The 20,163-nt window shown below is 37.4% G+C and overlaps 1 protein-coding gene across 2 annotated transcripts in view; it reads left to right on the top strand.

The window, feature by feature from the left end:
• The first annotated feature begins 9,680 nt into the window (after nt 1-9,680).
• EYA1 (EYA transcriptional coactivator and phosphatase 1) overlaps nt 9,681-20,163 on the top strand; it is a 165,093-nt gene continuing 154,610 nt past the window's right edge. The window contains exons 1-2 of one of the 2 annotated variants that reach the window (XM_049633285.1): nt 9,681-9,724; nt 11,262-11,389. In XM_049633285.1, the coding sequence (XP_049489242.1) occupies nt 11,266-11,389 (124 nt within the window). In that variant the 5' untranslated portion in view covers nt 9,681-9,724; nt 11,262-11,265. Of the gene's footprint in view, nt 9,725-11,261; nt 11,390-17,530; nt 17,740-20,163 lie in introns of those variants that run through there. The other variant, XR_007458488.1, reaches the window with a different exon arrangement.

The raw sequence follows: 20,163 nt of genomic DNA on the forward strand, positions 1-20,163 counted from the left end.
CTCGCGGTCCGTGAGTTCGAGCCCCGCGTCAGGCTCTGGGCTGATGGCTCGGAGCCTGGAGCCTGTTTCCGATTCTGTGTCTCCCTCTCTCTCTGCCCCTCCCCCGTTCATGCTCTGTCTCTCTCTGTCCCAAAAATAAATAAAAAACGTTGAAAAAAAAATTAAAAAAAAAAAAAAGAATAATAATATTTTAAAATAACATCCTATAGGCAGTCATTACTACATAGGATAAGTTTCCCACCCTACATAAACAAATGTGATTATTCATATGTAATAGCCAATGTACTTATTAGAGGACCAGGAAATAGATTATATTTCCACATTGTGTTGTTATAAAGACTAGAATATTTATTAAAATAATTTTCCATGGTACAGTGAATAGTTAGTAATTGCCTCCTTAAATTTACTGTTAAAAGCTATTCATGTTGGAGTTTGAATGGAAAACATTTAGCAAAATACTGGTTGACATTCAGTTTGGCGGATTTAATATCATTCTTAAAATAAATAGAGGATGTTTTACTTGGTCGTGTTTCAGCAGAAGGCTACTGGGAGCAGGGCCCTCATTGTAGGTCTCGTGCCAGTGGGGAAAGAGGAGGTCATGGAAGTGACCACTCCAAATGCCAGCAAGGATCGTAACGCCAGCCATCCAGACATTGTTCCAATGGTTCCATAAAAAAGCCAGGAATGTAATGCCATGGCATGGGCCACGAGAAAGGAGAGTTATTTGGAAGCAAAGGGACCAGAAGTACAATATTTTAGAATGCTCTGCCATTCCACTTTAAACAGTCTGAATCACAAAATGTTGATTTTATTGATCAGATATACTTGATTTTACTAATGTGGAAGAAATAATAACTAGGATTTTACGTTTGAAGAGAAAGCATTGGTCTTTAAATGCTAATGATGTTTTCGCAACTTACTATACCATTATTGTTGAGAAATAATCTGCTGAGAATGGTAGAAACGGAGATAACAGATGTTTGATAGTAAATAGCGTGCATCCTTAATTCTAAAATTATTAAAAGGTAAACACGAATAAAGGAAAAACAACTGCTGAATACCTCTCTTATTGGAAACTTCACAATTACTCAAGATCTTTATTGTTGTTACAGGAATGGAAAGAGGAAAGGAATACTTGTCTTCATTCATTTTCTCTGTTCATTTGTTATATTTAATTTGATTAATTAACTGCTTACTCATGTAGTTTCAGAAAAGTTCAGTTACCTTTTCGATTGTTCTAATGAATTCCTTATAACTGCCCTAGTCTTTTTATTTTTTTCTAATTGGGGTCATTTGTTTATTTTTGTAACCATGGCTTTATTTAAAATTCTGTTAATTGGGAAGCAATAACAACTTTTCTCAAAATTGCAGACTTGCCTATAACCAGGTATGCGTCTAGGCAACAGCTTGTTCTAGAAGATAAAACCTGTTTGGAGAGACAGCATGTGAAAGACATTGTCTCATTGAGGGTACTCAAACACTTTGTTACAGTTGCCTATTACAAGTGTTTTTCTTTTCCAAATAAAATGATATATTTATTTTTTGTTTTAATGGGAAAAAGGCATATTAGAATTTCTTTACTCCTATTCATTTGTTTTTGTGTTGAAATTTCTTCAGGAAATCTCAGAATATAATGCTTTCTGCTATTACCTCTACTATTTACTAATGGCAAATTTTCAGCAAATGTTTCTAATTTGTAACGTATATGACTTTTTTTAGGGGACACCTACGTCCTTAAAGTATATGGGTAGGTTATATAATTATAGTTAGTGAAAATTTAGAAATAGGAAGTCAACAGTATACTACAAACTGGATCTTATTAGTAATGGCTTACATATTGGCTATTTATCAGAGAATCACTTATTTTTGGTGTAAGTTGTATGGTTGTTATTGCATACTTGATATTCAGAAGTAGTAACCAGACACAAATCTATGGATAAGCATGTGATTGTTTTTAATCCACCTAATTTTGCTTTAGGAAAAGGAAACCATTTAAAATTGGTATATCTGCACACGGATATTTCTTTTAGCCAATGACTAAGCTCTTTGTTACATAATTATGAAGCATGACCTGTGTCATATTAGTGGTCATATTACCTTCATCATGCTTTTCATAATTTTCTTCATAATTACATGCATCATTTCTTTAATGGTATCATGTTTGGTTAGTTACATAAATAAGAATAATTGAATTTCAATATAAAAACTAATGTAATATGATAAATTTGATTATAATACAGGCAAGTAATTTATATATAAAAGTCAGATACTTTACATGATATTCCTGCTGTTCTGACTTCATTTAGTTTGTGTCTTCTGGATTTGCAAATATAATCTCCCATGGATCAGAAAACTAATATTTTACCCTTTTACATCTAGAATAACTTTTCAACTATGGGAAGCAGGGGTACAATAGCTGAATGTAAAGTTTCAAACAAGGTTGAATTCTCCAACCAGCACCTCAGATTTTTATTTGATGAACCTTAGAAATAAATATGATCGCAAAAGCAGTTACTATGTGGGTGCTTGACATCATAGATAGAATTAATGTAACATTACATTTTATTTCACAGCACTAGAAACCTCCATCATGTGCTGTGTTTTATTTTCTGCATCTATACTTTAGTATATTGAGTAACTGACACTTCTGGTTTGAGAAAGTGCTGTAGGTGTAATGTAATTCTATTTCTGCTGCATATATGAACAGATCCAATAGCCATCAACTGCTTTTTGACCTAGCTTCCCAAATATGGCAGACGACTAGCCCATGATTCCTTGCTGGCACCACACAAAATGAAATCCTAGGTGAGTTTGCAGTTTAAGCTGCCTCTTAGGTTTGACAAAGCGTTCCTTTCTGAGGAATTTCGATTGGCATCCTTTCAGGGGGCAGTAAGGGAGACAGTCCATACTGAATTTTGTTCCTTAGAAGCTTTTTGTTGTGGTTGCATCAGAATGGTGCTTTCGTGTACAAATTAGCAAAGCAAAGGTAAGACTGTATCTGTTTTATTAGTTGATGATCTGGAAATGTATCATGAAATCATTCAAGAATTTGCTGTGATTTTAAAAATGTTCTTTCATACCAAAGCAAGAAACTTTTAAAAGAGGTGCTTTTTACTGTTAATAAAAGACCAAATACGCAGAAGAGTATTTATTATCGGTGATGACAAAACACCGGGGGGGAGGAAAAGACAAAAATATAGAATAGGCACATAAGTGATACCTCCTTTAAATATCTGAAATCAATGTAACGGTTATCACCGATCTAATAACTGAAGTCCTTTATTTGTCTAAAACACGAAAGGAAGTAAATATCTTAAACTGAAGTTGCAATTTAGTCATAATAGTGGAGAGCTCAACTCTCCAGATAAGTGTTGCGGATTATCATGCGTAGATTCTGAGTTTAGTTAGAATTTTTTAAAAGAACAAAGTGTAAAGAAAGAGTTCTAGATGAAATCAATCTTTTCCCAAAAATGATTTTCAAATATCAACACCGACATATTATCAGGTTCATATCCCCCCCCCCCCCCCATTGCTCACGTAACCCTTGCCCCTCTTAGAAATCACTGCAGAATCATCATTCAGGCTTTCATTGTTAAACTGATAATAGCTTACACGTTTGCTTGTTTTCTCCCTCTACGTGCTTAATATATAAGTTGCCATTCTAATTCTTTTTTCTAAATTTTCCCAGACCCGTTAGTTGTTGCACTGGGGGGGGGGGGGGATTGCAAAGTATTGATTCCCCAAGTTTCAGGGCCTGAAAAAAGTTTTGGAAAAGTATAAAAGATAACGTGTAACTACTCCCCAAAGCTCGTAATTGGTAGCTGCTGGAGCAGGAGATGTGTGTCGACAGTGTCTCCGAGAACTTATTCTCACACAGCTGTTTATTCAGATAGCGTGGGGCGCGTTCATTTACATAATAAATTTTTTTTTTTTTTAAAGCAGCAAGGTTGAGTCAGACGGAGCTGTGCTCCTCTCAATTGTTGCATTTAAACCAATAAGGTTAGAACAAGAGAATAGCTGTGGTTTGCGTTGCAAAAACAAAAAAAAAAGCCCCGAGGCTCCACGGGCAGACCTACAAGGCTGCGCAAACAAATCGAGGGATGAGATTCTGCCGTTTCTTTGTCTAGGGTTCTCAGATGCTATCTGCCGCCGCTGTTTGGTGGGGAAAGAGCGCAGGGCTCACAGCGGCTCCTAAACAGATCGGTGGGAGCTGATGGCTCCGAGTTTGGGGCGAGGTAGAAACTCTCCAGTGCCACTTCCGACTTTAAGCCTTCCTGTTGCCGTCCACTGTGGCGGTTTTCTTGCTGGGGAAAGCGTTCTCGCTCAGTCGCTCGGCAGCCCGAGCCTGCAGCAGCGGCCAGGCGGCCGTCCCCGCGGCCGGGCTTTCCCCTGCAGAGGCGCCCCGCTTCCAGCAGCGCGGGGCTCCGCTGGGAGCGCCTAAAAGCCCGCACGCGTCCTTCCCCGGGAGCAAACCTACCCAAGGAATGGAGGTCTGCTAAACCAGAACGTTCGAAGGAGCACGTTAAAAACTGGTGGACGCAGCAGATGTAAGCGCTGTAAGTACACGCTGACGGTTTGAAAAATTGTAGGGACTGACAACAGCTGTCCTGTGGGCAAAGCCCAAGATACCAGGAGCGCCGTGAGTAATTGTTTGGATTTGTTTTAAACTAAAAACATGAGGGCACGGGCAAGATTATGACAGTTTGGACCTGGGATTTTATGAGCCACAGGGTTCCATCACAAAAGTAGAATTCTTAACCCCCCTGTTAGCTCCGCGACTGGCATCATTAAGAGACAATTACAAATTAATTGTTAGCAATTACTGTGGTTGTGATCTATGGAAATAGAGTACACGGCTGTATTCTTGCAGGGAGATTACTTCATTATCTCTCCTGAATTGCTGCACAAACCTCAAATATTCTTGAGCGATATGGAACAAAGCGATAAATACCTATGCGTAATCTCCATTGCAACACAGATAACTTTTCCTCCACACCTTAGGTCGATATGAGAAAATGAGGGAAGAATTCACATTTTGAAAGCACAACAGATAACAAAAATAAATTGAGACCACTTTTTAAGGAAGGAAATCCTTTCGCTTCAATAAACAAATTTCCCCCACGTTATATGAAACAGGCTCGTCTTCTAAAGGTGAAATAATAAACATTTGCTAAATTAATATACTTTTCGCTTATTGACACTTTAGATGACTGGAATGGACCTTGAAACTTAAAAGAAGATTCTTCAACTTTTGAATTACCATTTAAAGTATTTGTCATTCAAAATCACTATATTGCTAATGACTCATGGGCTTATATTTCTTGGGAGGAGTTTTTGAACACATTTAAGTCTAGCTTTTGCAAGAATTCAATAAATTCAGACCTGCCATTGAATTTAGACAAGTGTTTTCATGTTGCATTTCTTAAAAAGACAAGGGTACAAAAAGTTGGTGGTTAAGCACAAAGTGTAGTTTTATAGAGTTGGGATTGTGTTTTGTTTTGTTTATGCGTCTTTCAAAGTAGCTTTTATTTTAGGCTTCTGTGAGTGTTTTCGCCCACCATTTGGGGTTTGAGCACATGCATACATGAATAGTCCTGCATTATCAAATATTTGATATTTGACTTTCTTGCTTGCTTGAGTTCTCCTAAGGCCCAGAGTGTTCAGTAAATGAACAAACAGCCATGGGTTTTCAATCCTGAAAATTCTTCGTGGTGACAGACAGAGAAGCCTGATTGAGCCACTGTTCAGTTTTAGAGTGCCAAAAGGAAGTCAGCTGCTATGTGAGTTTCGTACACATGATAAATGATTTTCTCAAAAGAAAATTTCCATTTGAATGTGAAAATTCCTATTATAAGAATACACTGGGAAGAGGAAAAAAAAAGACTTGCAGTGAGAATAAAACCCTGTCTTCCATTTAATCAGATAGCAAAGGCATTTCATTCAACATTTTCAATGAGTGCTCATTTTGAAATCAATCTTTTAAAACTATGGTGGCATCAGTGTCATTTAAACACTTGTTTTTGTTTTCACGGGGACTCGATGTTGTCATTTTCTTCAAACGAGGTATGTCAAAAAGGAATACAGCCTACTACATTAAGTTCAGTAACAACATTGGAGCATTCATTTTATGGAGTCTTTGATAAAGAAGGAAATAAGTGTTAACATTTAAAAGACATCTTCGTCTTCTAGGAGTTCATTTTGATTTTACGTTTAGATTTTTATCACAGCATTGACACCGGAGTTAGAAATATTGATGGAGGGATATTTTACCAAGAATATACTCTGATGAAAAAGCAGATCTATGCCTAAGTCTCCTTCTTATAAAATACATTCTGATTAGAAAATTGCCATTGTCTTTCAAATTTGGGAGTACTCAGGTTGATCTGGGGGGGGGGGAGGGGGGGGGGTGGGCAAAAGCAGCCTGCCAAGTCTATTTATTTAGATAAGTTCAGTACTTTCACTTTGAAAATGTCTTTTTAGTTTTTTGGGGGGAAAAAAAGTTTTAAATTATAGCCATTTTATAAAAATTGCTTCTAGCAAGCAAAAAAGCCTATGGAAAACCCATAATTGAGACAAGTACCTACATTTTATTTGCTCTGTGCTGCTGAGATTTAGAACCCCTTTCCATTTACAGTTTACTTTTCACAGAACATTATTAACTTTTTGGCTTCATACATGATCTTTTGTCAGATGCTTTTGATTTGTAATTTAGCAAAGTATAATAAACAGTGCAAAAGTCATGAATTTTGCTCTGCGTCCTGAGCTCTGTGGTAGGGAAAATGTGATAAAATGTGTACCTTAAGTCTTGTTTGATGATCTCTCAAAGCAAGTTTGCCTTCTGGAAATAATTTCTGGGGTTGAAGAGCATGGTATTAACAGATTTAATGTGGCTATTCAATGGATTGGCGAAGTACTATGTGAGGTTTAACAAAATGAGAGAGACAAATTGAACATCAACAAAAGTTACATCTGTGAAGAATTATAAATTTAATTAGAAAAAAGGCAAACTTAAAAGACCTCATTAACTAATCAGAAGTCAAAGTTACTAGTTTAGGATTCTTGAATTTAAATTCTACGACGTTCTGCTATCTTTTTTCCTCTTTGTATTTCTGCAACTCTCAGTATGTATGCTGCTGTGGGTATTCTATACAAAGAGTTTTAAAAAGCATTAAAGTGAAGTGACTTCATTGTAATATAAGATGACTCTTTGTAATGGTAGGGGAAATATTTTTGTACTCATAGAACATTTGAATTAAAAATACCAGATTAGAAGAAGACAAGAAATGTATTAAGTTTATGGATATGAAGCAGAAAATATGAGCTTACTGAATGCCTAACAGCATTTTCCTGAAAACCATGAAATAATTTTTTTTTCTCTTTTGAGTGGAAATCTGCCTAATGAATGATTTTTGAAACACACTATGCTCTTGGACCTTGAAAACACAGAAACTTCCAGCGATATTGTCAAACATAAGCGAAAATCAACACCAATCAGAAATAGGTGTTCTTTTTAGATAAGTCATTATAAGAGCATGTTTCCTTACTGGCCTGTAATCTTGTACTACACATAAAAAACTAAAAGCATGTGAAGTGTAGCATTTTGTAAACTGTAACTAATTTTGCTCACATCTGTGTCTAATTGTTGTCTGCATTCGCATTCTTGAGAGTAGATTTATTTTTCCTGGACCACGATGTGGATTCAGCTGACCAGCCTAAGTGAGGATTAGTTGTTTTAAAGTTATTTTGATTAAAGAGTCATTTTTAAATACAGTAACACACAACACATGGTTTAAATAATCCTTGAGACACAAAAGAATATATCTGAAGTATACTTAATGAAATGAAGATCATGGATATGGGCTTTCAAAAATTGTAGTATATGAAAGTACAGTAGAGACTGAGTCAGGGCAGCATTAAAAAAAAGTGCAAATGCATTTTTTTTCAGTGAGAAAACGTGGTAGAAAAATTCTTATGTTGAAGTGCATTTTTAAGTTTGACTTTGCAATTTAATGATAGGTTCAACCACAAATATAAGGATAATCAAACTTTCAAAGTATACAATGAAACCAAAATTATATTTCCAGGATTATACTATCTAGCCAATGTTAAAATAGGAATGTATTTTAACATTTAACAGAAAGTGTGTTTTACATACTCTTTCCCACAATTAGGCCAAGAGAGTTCTTAAAACTAAGCTAGTTCTCACCTATAATTTATTCCAGGTGTATAAAAGCAGGGGGGAAAAAAAGGAAAAAAATTTATCCTCGTAGATTACTGCAGTTTCTAGAGGAAAACATTTAATCTTACGTGAGAACGTTAACAAAAATTGCAGCCGCCTGCTATCACAAAATGATATATCTGCAGGAATTGAAATTAAATTTTCACTTACTACTCAGGCGTCTGTTAATGATTTTCATCCTGCATGTATTCTAGAAACACATACCTAGAAATTTCACATAATGTTACACCAAGGGATCTAGACTTCAACAGTGCACTCTTCGTGCCAAAAAGGTAGAATTCCTCAATTTCATAAATCATAATTAGAAAATAACAGGACTCAATGGCAGAAATTTGCTTGGATCACTTTAATGCCATTTGAGATGCTTCAGTTCTCATCTTTGTTCTGTAGCCCTAATTGATGTCAGTTCAGGTTGAATGAAAATGCACATCAAAGATTTGGAATTCGGAGTCATTTTAAGTGTTTTCCAGAATGCTCTCTACTGCGAGGCGTTAGTCTGAGCTTGTAAACCAGCAGCCCACCCTCACCTGAGCTTATCACCTGCTGGCAGTTTGCGCTGCCTCTGGAGGAAGAGCAGTAGCTGGCAGAGCCTGCCTGTGAGCCTAAGTTAGTTGGTTCATCTGGAGACAAAAGGCACCAAAATGCTGGCTCCCTGGGACATTGAACTGATGATTAAGCTCTCTATTCTCTTGGTTGAAACGACAGAAAATTAAACGGAAAGCTGACTGCTTTTTCTGTTTTAGCAGGCGATGGTGCATAAGCAGTCACTGAATTTCAAATTTGCATGAGTACATGAGCACACGTCACTCAGTGATGTGATTTTGGGGTATGAAAACTTGCCTTTGCCATTTAGAGTGACATTTTTCAGCATTGCCTGAAAGTTGCCCAGAAGCTGTTTCAGTAAATGCTACATGACGAATAGTAAATATAGGAGAAACCACCATGGTAAGGAGGAGAAACTGTCAGGAGTCAGGGGTGGGCGGGAACTCTGTTTCAGCTGGTGATAGCAGAGAATGGACGATCTTCCGAGGGTGCTGGAGGGTTAATTCTTGAACTGCTGTGAAACACACTCATTTTGCTAATAGCTATTTTTCTCCAAGCACCTTTTCCAAGCTGCCTGGGCAAGGCTGCTTTGCATGTTGATTGGGGGAGGGGTAATCCCGTTTGCAGCTGTCATAGGCCAGTGATGAATCACTATCCCGTCATTTGGCTGCCTTCCCCCTTGACAAGGGGAGGAGGAGGGGAGACCTGCAGGAGGAAACAACAGTGGAGACCTCAACTTCAAGACAATATGCCTTTCACTGCTGCAGTATCCTCCTTTTTCTCCTTCGGTTAAAAGAGAGCATTGTCGTTCTCAGCCATGTGCTCTGTATAATTAAGAGCTGACACTGAAGCAGAGTAACAACAGCTTCTAATTTCTTACCCCCGATCACAGGTGCAAACATCTCAAACCAGTTCAGATGTTGCTGTTTCCTCAAGTTGCAGGTAAGGATATTTGACATTTTTAGAGATTACCTTTCTGTGACCCATATCTATTTTTGTCTAGTATTTCTTAATTATTTCTATCAATAGCAACAGCCTCTGTTGGAAATTACTTAACAATTTGTGTGTGTGCGCGCTTGTAAAAAAATTTTAAGTATGTAGAAAGGGAATAGGAGCCTGGGTTTGAAAATGATTATGGGCTATAGTTTCTGGTGTTAGGTAAACTGTGAATGTGTAATGTGAATTAGGAGAGAAAAGTTGGATTGTAAGCCATTTCTAGTTTGATTTAGAAGATTGGGGAAGTAAAAACTCACTTTAGAAGTTACAGGGTTCATATTAAGCTGCTTTAAAAACTATTTACAGTCAGTCTAAATGCAACCTCTAAAGTAAAATAACTAGCTTTTATTAACCTGGTAGGGGGAGGAACACTCTTCACTTCAATGGAACATTAACACCCCCCTCCTTTTTTTTTTTTTTTAAGAAAAATACATAGGTTTAAAATAAAGTGAATGGGCCTTAGATTTTTTAAAAAAAAATTGGCTGTCAGAAAACAGAAGGGTATCTAGGTGTGGTTTTAGTCGCTTTAAATAAGCCCCCCTCCTCTCTATGAAGAGAATATTAAATATACGCGGATAGCTCTGCAATTGTGAACGTGAGTGGTGGCTTTACCATCATTTTATAAAATCAGCAACTACTGAGTCTAAGAACTTGGGGGCAGGGGGGGAGTATTTAACCTTTTATATGGTAAAAATGCAAAAGTGCAGCATTGAGGTAGAATTGTTATTTCCCTGAAAATAAGTGACAGCTGAGGTATTCCAAGCGCTAATGCTCCCAGGGACTCACTGTATGTTGGCCTTATCCCTTTTCAATTGGGCACGCTGTATGTAATCCACAAAGCAAACAAGTGAGCCGACATCATAATGTTTTAATGCTGCATTTGTTTCAAGGGAAACAGAGGAACAATTAAGCAGTTTGCCAGAGTAAACACATGCATCAGGACTATCTCTTTCCCTGTCACTGCACTACGGGCCTCAAGTGTTTTATTTGGTTTGGAGACCCATTAAATTACAATTGGGTGGTAAATTATAAGGGAGTACTGGTGCTAATTTATGAAACAGATTCCATAGACAGTGACACTTCGTCCTTTTATACCTGTTTACATATTTGTCTTTTACAGAAATAACGCCTCTGTTTTTTCAATTTAAAAAGAAAAGCATGACTGCATTTTTTTTTCTTTGGAAATTAAACTTGACGTAATGGTCTCACTGTGATTTGATGAGCTGTGTAAGAAAAAAAGATTTTTCAAAGCGCCATGTGAATATTTGGTTAGCTAGGTAAGGCCAAGGACACCTTTGAGCACCACATGTTGGGAGAGCATGACTGAAGGTAAAATGTAAGGTGAACTGTTTGGAGTCTAAGAAAACAGATAACAATGGGACTTTTGTGTGAATGTGTTTCAAAGGTGTCAAGTCGTTAGCGCATTAAATACTAGTGTTATGAATTTGGTACATCTGTCACACGGAAGGCTTCTTGTCTTTAGGTCTATGGAAATGCAGGATCTAACCAGCCCGCATAGCCGTCTGAGTGGTAGTAGTGAATCCCCCAGTGGTCCCAAACTCGATAACTCTCATAGAGATAGTAATCCCATGACTCCCAATGGCACCGAAGGTGAGTGTCTGCCTTCTCGCTATTTGCTTTGCACCTTGTTTCTTCGTCCGCGTATATACTTTGTTATATACAAGGGGGTTATGATTTCAGTTGTCAAACCCATGAAACTACTGTTCTAGTTCCCATTTGGGTCGTTTGACTTGTGAATCAGTGTTCATCCTTCAGTTAGGAGCTGCACAGTACTAAATTATTGTAACATTAACAGACTGGTTCTATTTGGCATAAATGGACACACACGTATATGGATGGGTGCATAACATTTTTAACCTTTGAGTGTTTTTTAAGCTTCTTGTTGATGACTCTTCAGAGTATAGTATTTGCATTGTTCTCTGAGCAATGAGAATTTGCAATTACTTCCTTTCCCTTTTGATACTAAATATAACAAAATGGGTTTCAATGTAACATTGGACTGGATTGTTTCTAAATACCGGTAAAATTGTGTGCCTGATGTTCTTGTGTCTCTGACCATTGAGATATAAGCAAATAACAAAACAAAACAAAAAGCACCCTTGTTTACAAATATACAACCTTATTTGGGAGCTACATGAAATTTATTGTCTTCAGGATTAGATAGTATACCTGAATAGTTGTGTTACAATTATTTTGTAAATTAATACATATTAATATTTATGTAAATTTTATGTAAACACCTACTTTAGTCCATAGATTCCTCAGTCTAAACAAGTAAGTAAAGCTATCCGTATGCATTGTGAGCTGTTCTGCACATTTATTTAGGTATTATGTATAATTTTAAAACTGTAACATATGCAAGTATGTGTTACATATTGTATTTATTTCTACTTTAGCCTGTTGAAAAATTGCTGCTTCACACACGATATTTTTGCTTATTCCTTACTAAGCCTCAGGACCTTAATGAACTTACAGCATAAGTTTCACTAGAAGTTCAGTGAATTATCCATGTTAGAATTCCATCCATCCATAAACAACACCCTTAACCATCATTTCCCAATCGCCATGGTGATCTTTTATCACAGTTCTTAAAAATAAACAAAACTAAATGCCATATAATTGTTTGTTTGGTGCAGTATTCCAGCACGTATTGGTGAAGCCTTTTAAAACTAGGAATGTTAGGACATTTCTGATCCTAGAAAACATATAAAGTGAATTGATTCTGATATTAGATACCTTCATTTCTATACCGACAGTGGTGATTTTTAATGTGTAAATAGTCTGTATTTTGCTTTTTGAGTAAATACGTTTGTTACCAGCGTTGCTGAAAAATGGTCACTGTCAAAAGTAGAAACTCTGCTGATCGAGCAAAAAATAAATAAATAAAATAAAGAAAAGAAACCTCTGAATGAAGTTGGCTCTTCACCTCAAACTCTTCCCATTTTGACAGGCAATCAAAAAGACACTGAAATTATTTTTAGGAAAGCAATTCTGGTATTGAAGTAGGTTTCGTAGAGCAAATAAAAAAAAATTCCTTTTTTCTCTCCTTTGGGATTTGGCTTCAGGTGGAAGTGTGACTGCCACACAGTGTAGGTTGGGCGTGTGCAGTCTGAGTGTAGGTCCTTCGGGTGGGGGGCCCCAGGCCGGTGTCCTCGGGCAGGTGGCTACTGACAGGAGAGTCAGAGGGGCCACAGGTGCAAACCTTAAATAGTCCTCATCACTGAGAAGTCCAAATAAGACCATCTTTTAGAGTAACTTAAAAATAAAGAAGACTATGTCTAATCATTTTTGCTGAATAGAATTTACTAATACGTATCGGTTGGAGTAATTATGAAATAATGCATAGTGGTAGTTCACATACGTATAGACAAATGAGGTGGGGGTGAGGCATTTTCATTTTGTCATCATTTACTGGCAGATTGTCTCCTACAAAATAAGAACCATGTAATACTGAAACAGTCTGTGATGGGGACCGCCCCCTAGGAAGGCTTTGTGTGAATGACGTGTGGTTTGTTTTTTAAGGACATGTGGAGTGGTTATATCTTTCTAACAGTTTGTTTACCTTTAATAGCTTGATATCAGGTCCATATTCAGGAATATGTGTCTTCTACCATTTTTGCATAAATGGTTCAAAAGAGTACGATATTGTAGGTAATTGTGGAATCTGCTGAGGCAATCTGGCAAATACTTCGAAATTACTACTTATCCAGAAAAATTCTTAATGATCTTATGTTTTAGAAATGAATTTTTTAGACCTATTTCAGACAAAGGCAGTTACGCCTTTCGTTTTGTTTTCAGGGATCTTACCTGGGTTTACTTTGTAACGGCTATGGTAGTTCAAGTGGAGTTAGAAGGTACCAATATAAAATAAATTCTCCAAAGAATAAAAGGGAATTTTCATCATTCTGCTTGGAGATCCAGTTTTATTTTCATATATAGTTTGGAAATACAGTTCTAGACTTGCTTTATGATCCATGTTGCATGCCTGTTTAGATGCAGACTCTATCAGAAAGTTCTGAGTTAAGTTTGTGACTCAGTTCATCAAGCTGCTTTCGCGTTCTGTAACACATTTGTTTCCTTACCCCCAGTCACCGCTAGAGGAGTGAAGGTTAAAATTAGTGAGCTCCTAGTGTCTGGCAAGCTTCCCTGGGATATAATCCTTATAGACTTTCCTAGTCCTTCTTTGAAAGTCTTCTTTCGAAACTAGTACTGTTTACCAATGAATTAGAAGAACGAAAAACAAGAAATTCATTTAAATGTAAGAGAGCATTTAAAGTATCAATCATCTCCCCTAACTCCATGACAAATATTTTTAGCTCTATATGCCATGATTTATATTTAAGTGACTTCACTGCAACTGAGTTGAAGCTATTCTCCTTAATGAGGTCAACAAAACTTCCATTGAGTTGACCCAGTTGTTGGCTTTGCCCGCGTTTATATAGGTTGTCTTCTCAGAGCCATTTTTTACTTCCTGCCCCCACTTGTCCCTATAATGAGGCTAAGAAAACATGAAAATCTCCTGTATCAAAAACCATAACTTCATCTGAAGAACAAACAAGAAGGGAAGGGAATGGAGAGGCCGAGATATTAAGTTTCTTCTTAAGTCGGCTGCCAAATTATCATAAGACTCAATGTTTGTAGGTTCTGTACTCACAGGCTAGTGCCTATTTTCATGGTTCATCTAAGGGATAAAGACAGACAGACACTGAGCTACAGCCTCAGATACTGGGCTTTTTTATTCCCCAGATGAAATGTTCTTCAGTTAGGATGGTTGTTTACTGTTTCATGCTTCCAAAGTTTCAACTATTCGTATTTTACATTCTATTCCAACCTTTCTGTGAATCGTTACCGTGGTTAACTGTTGGTTTCTCACAGTTTATAAACCTTGGAGATGGAAAGCCTAGATAGGTAAAAAAACAAAACAGCATAAATGAATGCCTGAGTTGCACTGAAAAAAAAAAAAAAAAAACCAGAAGTGATATGTTTCCAAATGAAGTAATAAATATTTTAGTTACTCTTAAACAATTACAATTTGATTTGGAGGAGACTCATGGATAGTTATGAAAACTATGAGCAACTGTGGCTTTCTTTTAACTGTTTGGCCTATTTTGGGGGGTGGGAGGCAGTTAGTTTTCCAAGACAGGATTGAAGAGAAATTTCTTATTAGATTGTAACAGCATAATTTTTAAGACCTAGGCTTCTTGCTGGTGGTGCTCGCATTAGATCTATATTAAAGCACCGAATCTGAGCGGATTCCTAATGTGTGGATATATGTCAAGCCTGTTGACGTCTGTGTTGTATAAGCGTGCAAAGTTGTTGGGAAACCTTCCTTTGGAAGGATTCAGGGCCGTAACGGTAAAAGGAGTTTTATTTACGTACCCAATTAAGGCCTTGTTTGCAAAGCAGTGATTCTTTCCATCTTTGTTTTTTCTCGTTGTCTTATTTCCATGGGAGCCTAAGATTGGTCGGTTCATATATTGCTAGTTTGAGTGTTTATTTTTGCTTGTCTGGGGAGGAAGAGTGGGGAAGGGCAAAAAAGAAGCGTGAGCGAGTGGAACTGAGAGCTCTAATTCTGAGTTTTTGCTATTGTGAATTCAGATTCAAAGTCAAAAAGAAGCTTAAACTTGTCTTAAAGCAGATGAATTTGCCTTTAAGTGACATAACACCAGATGCGGTTGAAATCTTCACTACAAACAGGGTTTCAGGAATTCTGATGGTAATTCAAATAGTAATTTTGAATTGGTATATCAGATTCCCAAGGTGATAAGAGATACAATCTTGAATTAGGTGGCTAAATTTTCTGCATTTTAAAAATGTATTTAATTGTGTATTGCATATTTTAGGATGATAGCTTAATTCAATTTTGTATTACCAGGAGCTATTTTAATGTTTTATCATTTCTACAAAGCTCAGAACACCAACAAATGATCTGAATTTGTTTTTCTCGCTGCAATTTGAATTTAGTGAAACATAGTTATATGCAACTGGAATATTTTTAAGAAATCTTATTTATAAGAAATATGTAAGCTGGAGCGAATGTGTATAAAATTATGGTTTGAGGCTGCATTTTAAAGGCCTCATTTGTATATTTGTGGTCAAATATTCTGTTGTCAATAGAAACATGGTAATCTAATTTTATTATTGTTTACATTCTGCACGTGACTTACTTTCTGCAAGATTAAGGGACATTGTGAGTAAAAGGATTTCTAAATGACATTTTTAAAGTTTGCCTGTAGCCACATAATTGGTCTCTTATAAATTGTTCACAAGGAAAAGCCATGAAAGGATGAACAAAATAATTTTAGGATTTAGTATTTGCCTATATTGTGTCCGAGAAGAGTTTTCACATGCCTGTTACTAATTAATAATGATAATGGCTAATGTTTATAAAGAACTTAATGTTAGTCTTTATGCTGACCATTCTCCATGATTTGTTTCATTAATCTTCAGAAAATTCCTGACATCCCAGTGTGATGGTTAAGACGCTGGGTTTGACTCCCAGCTCCACGATTACTAGCAGGGTTAGCTTCTGTTGGGCTCAGTCTCCTCGACTGTAAAATGGGAATCAGAGCAGAAAGCTCACTCAGGCTTGCTTTGAGGATGATAAGTAAAACCTGGGGCACACTTGGAACTTCCTAAGTACTCTGTATTTATTAACTTCTGTACCATATCTAGACTTGTATGGTACTATTACTGTTTTACATACAACAAAACAGAGCGTTACAAACTTCAGTGCCAAGTTTAAAGGCACAGGGCTTATAATTGGTACCACTAATAGCTGACCTAGTATTTGAATCCAGTTCTGAGTTCAGAGCTTGGGTTTTAAAATCTCTGTATTAGTCTGTGGAAAGAATACATGATTCCCATCCCCGGCCAGTGTCTTTTCTGACACCTTTGTACTAAACACTGGTGCCTTCCCCTTCCACATGGATGCCTTCTCAACTGGAGAACACCATTCCCTAGCAAACAGTGGAGCTGTAAAACGGCCTATGGCAGAGGCTTTGATGACGAAAGGACTTCATTATGAGGCCATGTCCCCAGGGCAGTTATATTCTGGTCTTTAAGTTCTTGTGTGCGTGAGTGTAGGAGATTTCTTCTTGGTGCCACGCATGCAAAGCATATTGCATCAATAGGTTAAGTTTTAGGGGATTGTCTCTTACTAGTTTTCAAAGCTTTAGACTTAATTATAATTCCATCAGCCGTCTCTCTCTGTTGGCTTCCCTGGGATCAAACAGAGATGGGAAGTCCTCTCTGCTTTTCATTACAATAGTCATTATTATATGCACATTTGGATTGGAGCAGTATTACTGTGAAATCTAAAAAGCGGTCACAGTTTTGCTACTGCTCAGAGTAACCATTTTCTACCTCAGAAAATATTCTTAAGTGGATGGTAAATTTGGTCACATTTCTCTTAGAGAACCAGGCTGTGTTAACTAAGCAAAGCTCAAAGAAGCAGCTTAAGTGGCATTTGTTGGGGGTTCCATAGAAACAGTGGTTACGGAAGCCAGGATATGGGAGCACGGGTGCTATGTTCTAGGAGCAGCAAGTAGCCGTTCAGGCGGTGTGGCCGGGGGAGAGAGGTTGACGGGGTATAAGAGGCGAAGTCACAGGATAAAGGGGTGGCATGTGTAGGGCCTTGCCCATTGGCAGATGTACTATCGCTCATAAATAGCTTTGGTAGGAAGAATAGGAACTCCAACGCTTATTGCCTGAAACTGTGCTCAGAGTACAGAATCAGGCTTCTTGATAAACGGACTCTATGTATATAGTGTTCTCTTCTTCCCCAATACCTCACAGTTCAAGAGAATCCGAGTTCTATGACATCTCTTCTCTAGCTGGGCCAGAAGTTAGGTAGCATCAGCAATCTGTACCTCCCTTAGAACATCCTATCTTCTGGGAGAAATTCCTGGTTCCCTCCAGGGAGATTGTGTGAACCTTTAGTGAGTCCTAGTATTTAGGCTAATTCTGAATTCTTCACTCATGGATTCCTTGCTTTAAGTGATTCCTAATTTCTTTTGATGGCCAAAGATGCCTTGGGGGTGAGCTGTATATAGATAACGTGATGGGTCTATGTGTGCCCACTTTGCTTACTTGGAGTAAAGTCTAAGAGTGACTCATTTTCCTCTTTTTGGCTCCAAGGGTACAATATAATAGGAAAAAAAACAATTACAAATTTTCCGATTTTATTTTGGGTAGGCAAAAACATCTGACACATAGCTGTCTTCAGTGACTGCTGAATAATCAAGGACTTAGGCTGAGGATTTATGTAAAGTTTTAGGACCCCTCTTATAAGTAAAAGGTTGTTGTTACGTTTGTGGTAATTTGTTGGTTTTGTAGATTTTTTTAGTTTCATTTCATGCCTGAGACATCTCATTATACTGAAAAAAGGTGGATGAACTCTAGCAAACACATTCTAAGCTGATTTATTTATGTACTCCCTTTAAGGCCAATTGGAAACATTATTTTTCTATGAAATGAATCAAAATCTAAAATGCTTACCTGTTTTATCATTGCATTGATTACTGATCAAGGGAATTGTGAGTGGAAACAATACTTTTTTAACAAAATGAGGACTATGAAATGAATTGCCTAAGTTCTTACTGTTTCTTAAGCATATCAAGAAATAGCATACCTGATTTTATCTGCAAAAGAGTTAACTTTTATGTACCTAATTTCAAAGAGTTTAAATAGCACAGTACTGTGCTGGAGAAGAGAATCAAAGACACGTCAGACCGATCTCAAAGCTCACATCCTTCACGCTCTGAAACATGGGCTCCCTGATAGCCAAATAACTTGGTCCTTACTGACATAATTTATCTGCCCTAAGAAATTTTATGTTACCCTGTCTAAGTGGATGAGTCATTGAAGGAAATACATCGGTTTATATGTATGTTTCACTTAGTAGAGTCTCTAGGTTCCTTAAAGGCAAGGATAAACCTGTTCACTACTGTGTTCTTGGCATCTAGCAGAAGGCTTGGCTGTGATTAAGCAGTCAACACATATTTGTTGAATGAATGCCCCGTATGACTAAGCAGATAATGCAGGAGAGTGATTATAAGAGACAAGAGTCACTCATTTTATTTAAAGGCATTAATAGATTCAATAAGTATCTAAAGCCTCGTTTTCAAAGTTTGAAAATGATGATTTCACAGACCAATTTATATAGTAATTATACAGGCCATCCATTCAGAGAACATCCACAGTCAACATTGCTGCTGATTTTTAATTTGATCTGTAGTAACTGACTTGCATTTGACCTGTACTAATTAATTTATTAATGACAACTGCTCTTGGACTTCATAGTATTAAGCAATGATGAAGCAACTTCCCCATAGTCCAAGAAACACATGAATTATATAAAGATCAGACAGTTAGTACACTTAGATTTAGTATCTTTACAAGATGGTAAGGTGTCATGATTGGAGGTGAACATTTTATTTTTTTAATTAAAAAAAATTTTAATGTTTATTTTTGAGAGAGAAAGAGAGAGCACAAGGAAAGGGCAGAGAGAGAGGGAGACACAGAATCCAAAGCAGACTGCAGGCTCTGAGCTGTCAGCATGGAGCCTGATGCAGGCCTCGAACTCCCGAACTGAGAGATCATGACCTGAGCCAAAGTTGGACGCTTAACTGACTGAGCCACCTAGGTTCCCCATAGGAGGTGAACGTTTTAAAAGTGAGGAAAATTCTGGGGTGCCTGGTGGCTCATTCAGTTAAGTTTCTGACTTTGGCTCAGGTTGCAATTTCACAGTTGGTGAGTTTGAGCCCCATATCGGGCTTTGCTTGCAGAAGACAGTGCAGAGCCTCCTTGGGATTCTCTCCCCACCCCACCCCACCCCTGCTTGCATGTGTTCTCTCTCTCTCTGTCTCAAAATAAATTTTAAAACTTAAATGTGAAGAAAACTTGCAAGGACAAGGATATATACATACTGCAGTGAAAAGTCTCTATGTATGTATATATGAAATAAGAATATATATCACACTGTATATCCACCATTACATCATTCATTCAAGAAAGATTTCATGATTTGTGTCTAGAAATTTACCAGATATCATCTTGCCAAGGAGAAGTTTACGGTCTGCTGGATTTGCAGACCTATAATCAGATGACCCCTATACTTTATCACTAGGGCTATATTCTGCAGAGAGGTGGGGTCCTAATTATGACTGGGGTGATCGAGGATGGTTTATGCACACAGGTAGTACTTAAACGGAGTCTTGAAGAAGAGGTGGAAAAACACTGGGTGACAAGCCAGGAAGGAAGAAAGAGCATGGATTGTTCAGCTGTAGCAAAGACATCCCTAGTCCCAGGGGTGGGGTGTGTGTGTGTGTGTGTGTGTGTGTGTGTGTGTGTGTGTGTGTGTG

Source organism: Panthera uncia, chromosome F2 (assembly GCF_023721935.1).
Source record: "Panthera uncia isolate 11264 chromosome F2, Puncia_PCG_1.0, whole genome shotgun sequence".
NCBI lineage: Eukaryota > Metazoa > Chordata > Mammalia > Carnivora > Felidae > Panthera > Panthera uncia.